The sequence below is a fragment of the Anopheles darlingi genome, chromosome 3 (genome assembly GCF_943734745.1).
Source record: "Anopheles darlingi chromosome 3, idAnoDarlMG_H_01, whole genome shotgun sequence".
Lineage (NCBI taxonomy): Eukaryota > Metazoa > Arthropoda > Insecta > Diptera > Culicidae > Anopheles > Anopheles darlingi.
In genome coordinates this window covers 52,334,542-52,340,613 of record NC_064875.1, presented here as the reverse complement: position 1 = coordinate 52,340,613, position 6,072 = coordinate 52,334,542, and the positions used below count along the sequence as shown (strand labels likewise).

The following is a 6,072-nucleotide window of genomic DNA, read 5'->3' as shown; positions in this document are numbered from 1 at the left end:
CGAAGACGAAAGTGCCTCGTACCCCAGAACCCCTCTCTCTCTCTCCCTCCCTTCCTCTCGTCTACTTACCTTTAAAGCTTGACTTGCACATTACGAGGCGCCACTAAAGAGCGGGGAGCCGCGGGCCGTATCTCTATGGCGTATTCCCGGTGTAAAGTTCCAACATTAAAGGAAAAGAACGAGCAACGGAACTTGCATTATACATCGCGCAGGAACTTAAGCACGTTCCGTGAAGTCCCGGGCGCGTCAACCATGGAGCGAAGCGAACGAGCGGACGTGAAGCACTTCATTTTTCAAAACGACAAAAGGACTCAAAGGACCTGTCGAGGCCCATCTCCGCCCCGTCCCCCGTGCAGCGGAGCTTTTTCTCGGGATCATTTTCTTTTCAGAAAGCACGACCATGGCAGCGCGGTCCCGACGACTGGCGGAAGGTAATCACCGTTGCACTGATTATGCCGTACCGTCCTCACGCAGCCAAGCGGCTGTTATCTACACGTCTCCAGTTCCAGTTGCTGGTCGCGTTCCGGCTTCGCGGCCTTCCTCGGTGCATCAATCGAACGCGCTCACGCTCTAGCTCTTGCAGTATTGAGCGGTGGATGGAACCTCGTCCTTTACTCCGGGCTTAAGAAGATGAAGAAGAAGTGTTTACCCAGATGGCAGGCAGGCAGGCTGATTGACGGCTGTGGCGTGCATTGCCATGGTGACCGCATGACAGTAAAGATCAAAGGCAGCACAAGCGAAGCATTCTCCTTCGTCCCAGGTGGAAATGAAATGGAAACCCCACCATTAAATGAAGAACCAACAACATCCTGGCCTCCACCTTCTCTCTCTCTCTCTCTCTCTCTCTCTCTCTCTCTCTCTCTCTCTCTCTCTTTCTCTCTCTTTCTTTCGCATCCCTGCTAACCACGGGCTCGAGCTCGAACTCTGGGACGAAAAACGGGCGAGATCACTTTAGCCGTGGCCACACGGAGCGAAAATTTGCGCGCAAATTTACAAATTAATGCCAAATCGTTTACGCTTCGATATGTTTACGTGGCCGGGTTGAGGAAATTAAAATCGTTTTGTGGAAGAAAAGGATTGAACACACTAGCAATGATCACTATCTATCAATGTAAACCACAAATAGAACATATTGCGAGCCCTTCCGTTTGCAAACAGCTTTTACTCTAGGTTTTACGCTCCACGGACCTATAATCGTTTGACAGCATGTAAACGGCAAGCGTAAATGTTTTGGCATTAATTTTTTCGTTTGCGCTAGAGTTTTCGCCCCGTGTGGCCACGGCTTTTCATCTTTGTTAGTTTTCTTTCTCTTTCTCCTTTGGCTAAAATCCCTTTCATTCAAGGGCACAAAATACATTACCCGAGCCATACGGGCGCATCCACCATTGGCAGACCGACCACCGTACTTATTTATGAAAATTGGAATTTGTTTTGTCGAAGGTCACAGAGCTTATGGCCGGAGAACTTTCGGATGGACAGGACAGGACGACTGCAGCACATCGATCCGCCTGGACAGACCACTTGAAAACATTACCTGCGGAGGTGAAACTGGATTTTCGGATGGGTAAGCGCAAGGATTTGCTCACCTGGGTGTGAGATTTGAATGAGCGCAGCGAACGCGATTGTTTTAAAAGGATTTGCCTTATTTTGTGCATTTATTTGACTGACCAACTGATGACTGATGCCGAACATACAGCAGCTTTACATACAATGGAACAACGGGCGTTCGTAAGCCAAGGGCAATTGGTGAGGAGGTGCTTGCCATTTGCTTAAATAATTTAGAATGTTTTCCAACACCTAGAGAAGACTCCTGTGGCCGCTATTTACATCAATAGAGAATGAGACAGAGAGAGAGAGAAAGAAGAAAGATGGTGCGCAATGAGGTGACTGCTTGAAGAGCTCCTGCTGGGCTCTTTAATGCTTGCAAAATTATCTTAGACTCAAATAGTATACATATTGCAGCGTCTCTCACTCTTTAGCTCCTCTCTTTAGTGTATATTATCTCTTGTCTCTCTTATCCTTCGCCGCCGGGCGCGGATGGTGTTGCATGTAAACTTCAATTCGTATCAAAAACTTGGTTTCTTAGTCCCGCACATCGCTTTTTCTGTATGAATTATACATAGTCGTTGTCAGTGCTGTGTGATTGTGTGATTTCAGTTATGAAGTAACTGATTCCTTACATCAAAGTTCTTACTCTTAACATCGCGCTATTCTAGGGCCAAGTAACTCATGTGAGACAGTCTAGGTATGTAGACACAGCGGTGCAACTAAAAGCACATTTATCCTAGCAACGTACATTAACTTTCCGCATTCGCACACAAAACACACACACAACAACGCTGCAACCATACACCGAAAATCGCGCCATACAGCGCAAACCTTTGAGGCGGGAAGCATCAAGCATCAAGGGGCGCAATTTAATGGTTTCCGCGTGTGTCATTGTTGTACGAGCATCATTTTTAAAGTGTTTTAACTACTAAAAAACAAAACAAGTTCTGGATTGCATTCACAACATTCAGTTTTCATATAAAGTTAAAGATATATAGTTAATTATTCACACACAATCTTATAGCCAGCAAATGTGAAAACCTTTTCCCTTAAAACCCTCCCTTATAACCATCATCCAGTCTTATCCACTTCAGCAAACCGTTCTTGCGTGTATTTGTGCGATATAAATACATTTAGCAATGATAAATATTTGGAAATAATACAACAAAAACAAAGCGAACGCACCGATACGCTTTTCTCTTATCCTTTTGCGAACATCACGTTCCGGTTGATTGTTTCTCGTTCAAGTGGTGTTTGTGCATGTGTTGATTTCCTATTTGTTCGACTGATCTGCTTCCAAAATGCATTGTGAGGTTACGTTTTATTTCGTGTCTTCTCTCTTTTATTCTGTATATTTCTTTCTTATTCTTGTATTCACTTTTCAAATCTACTACCTTTGTCTCATCGTTTCTTACATTCGCTCTTTTCAGTCGACTTATGGCAATTTTGGTTGCCCATTACTTGATCGATTGCCTCCTTTCTTTTTACAACTTACCACACTATGATAGTAGTGACATTTGTACAGTTTTTCAATAATGCTCTACATAACAAGATGGCACACTCTGGGCATATTAGAGAGTGCATTGGGGATTGCATAGAGTAGAGAGCAGTTCCGCCACTAGAGATTTTTTCTGTATGTTACTTCTGTATAAGTAATTGTAAATCATAGACACATTTCTAAGGGACGTCAATAAAATTTCATCACCAATTCATCATGTCATTACTGCTGTGGGGGACTTCAGGCTTGACTCGAGTGTTTCTACATATAATTACATATAATTACAAGTATATCTTGTATATAAGTATAAGTTTATCACTGCATTATGATAAACGTACGTAATACTTCTAAAAATAAAATGGAATAATAATCTAACAAGTACGTTACTTTAGCTCATCCCGATAAGGAAATACTGCTCTCAAGTCCTTCTACTTACTTTTACTCTGCTGTAGACACTTACTTTAATATGTTCATGAACACATGAGAGTGCTCTGCATACAATGAAAAATCAAAACCGAAATAACGATAGCCGATGGCTGTAAGGTTTGCTCTGAGCCCTCCGAGAGGATCTGGGCACATCCGCAAATTGACCTTACAGCTCGATTAGCACCACTCAGGAAACGCCTTTCGTGGGATTGGCTCCCGGACCAGTACCGGGTGTACCGGGACCACCTCCTCCTGGCCGTGACTTCATCGTCGACATCTTGGGCGCTTGTCCCGATCGGGCTGGCGCACCACCATTAGAAGCGATGGTGGGGCTTCCACCAGTGTTGCCACCAGTGCCATTGCTTCCCGAAGTCTGCTGACCGCCACGGATCGCGGTCACCGTCAGCGAATTCATCAAATTTTGCTGCAGCTGATGGTACGGGGCAAGATTGGGATGCGGTGATCTCATGCTCGGTGACGTAGTGATCGTAAGCGAATCCTGACCGTAGTTCGCCTGGGAAGCGGCGAGCTGTTGATAAATGTGAGCAGATCTCATGACGTCCGTCATGAATTGTTCGTAAACCTTCTGCTGATGTTGCTGCTGTTGCTGTTGCTGATGCTGATTGAGCAGATTGCTGTACAGGGCAGCTGAGGGCAACATAGCACCATTTGTAAAGTTCGGAGGAAGTTGTTGCTGCAGCTGCTGTTGCTGTTGCTGCTGCTTTTGCTGCTGCTTCTGCGGCTGATGTTGTTGGCCTTGAGGCGTACTGCTGATCTGAGGATGCAGTGTAATGTAATCAGCAGCATTACCCATGGAGCCAACCGATGGTTTCATCGTTCCGGAAGGCGGCGACGTTTTCAACGGAACCAACGAGGTGGTGTTGTTGGCTGGCACGATCTTCCGACGCGGTAACGTGGGAGGTAACGAAGGTTTCTTCATCGGGGTACCGTTACCGCTTCCATTTTGAAGTGCATTCGCGTCAGACTTCATTTGAATACCGAACATTGGACCCATCGAAGCTAGTGAGGGTAGTGCGGGCGGTGTGGTGTGTGCACCGGGTCGAGGTTTCGGTGACAGTACGGGCGATAACGATGATTTCGGAATGGGTGGTGAGATGGCTTTGGGATGCTGGCTTCCGCTTACCAGAGATCCAGTCGATGGCGAATGTTTCATGCCGATCGGAAGCATCTTTGGTGGAGGCATCAGTGTTTTGGGAGAAGGAATCGGAGCACTGTTAATAGGCACTGCCGGTGGCCGCGAAGCTTTGCTCGAAACCGTCGAAGCAGAGCTCTTGGTAAGATCAATCTCCGGGTACCGGGTAACCGGGAAGCAACCGACGCTAAGTCTACGCGAGGATATGGCATTGGAGGTCTTACTGGCCGAAACAGTCGACGATGGTGTAGTCGAAATAGTGGGAGCAGTCATACCAACAGTCGTTACTAACACCGGAGGGTCGCTTTGCTTCACGTCTATCGCGTCCAGGAACTTTTTCTGGAAACCTTCATTAACCTTCTGTGGTGTGATCGCGGGAGGAGTAGGGATTTTGGGAGGTACCTCCTTCTTCGCCGGAGCAATGCTCGGCGGCGAGATACTACCAGGCGAAGTGGTCGGCGTGATCGACTTTGGGCTCACCTCGCTGATCGGCACATCTGGAAGCTTCACAATCTCGATGTGATTGTTGGCGGGATCACTCTCGCGAATCTTACGGGCCGCCTGTCGCGCCACCTCGTCCTCCTCCGTCGCTAGTGTGATCGAGAGGGAAGAGGGAATGTTCATGGCAAGGATTGACTGAACGATCGGTTTCTTGTCAACGGGTGGCTCTACAGCGTTGCCGCTATTGTCGGGGCTCATCGCAGAAGCGGGCCGTTTGCGATCTACCGTCGGTGGTGTGGATGGTGGTTTCAGTGGTGAAGCCACTTCCGATTTCACTGGCACAAGAGGAGGTGATGGAGTTTTGGATGTACCAGAGGATACGGTAATTGCTCCGCCGACTTTTGGTGACTCCTGCGTGGGCAACGGCGGAGAGATGTTGTCGCCGGACTTCCGGTCAGTCAGCATATTTTGCAGGAAGTTAGTACAGGCCAAGGGATTAACATACTTGTACTGCTTGGTGGAGATGTTGAAGTTCGGACTGTACTGTGGAGAGTCGGGCGAGTAGCTGGGCGAACTGATTGAGTACGACGGAATCGGAGTTCGGGAGCCAGCCGGTGCCGCCTTGCTGTTATACAGCGCGTAGTTCAAATAGTTCACCGGACGGGCTCCCTTACCCGGACCAGCTGGCACATTGGCCGAGGTTGTAGTCGTGCTATTCGTTGCCACACTGCTGTTGGCACCAGTAATGGCGCTGCTGCTGCTGCTGCTGCTGCTGCCAGTGGCCGGTTTCGGTGCTGTCTTCGTCGGCACTACGAAGCCTCCCGCATCGGTCTTCACAACCGGTTTTGGTGGTGTGAACGGTGAAGTTTCCGGTGGGCCGTATACTTTCGCGTTCTTTTTCATGTCCTCGGGTCGCAACTTACTGATCTCGGTATCGCGCGGAGTTGGTGGAATGATATTAACCGAGGGATTGCTCTGGGCACGCTTCAGCTCCAAGGCTTGCTTC

General features: G+C 48.0%; 1 protein-coding gene across 1 annotated transcript in view; it reads right to left on the bottom strand.

Moving 5' to 3' along the window:
- Positions 1-2,926: 2,926 nt before the first annotated feature.
- The window catches only part of LOC125957298 (polycomb group protein Psc), a 27,162-nt gene continuing 24,016 nt past the window's right edge, over positions 2,927-6,072 (bottom strand). Inside the window, exon 5 of the mRNA XM_049689905.1 lies at positions 2,927-6,072. This exon is cut by the window's right edge and continues 1,898 nt beyond it. Coding sequence (XP_049545862.1) covers positions 3,660-6,072 — 2,413 coding nt within the window. The 3' untranslated portion in view covers positions 2,927-3,659.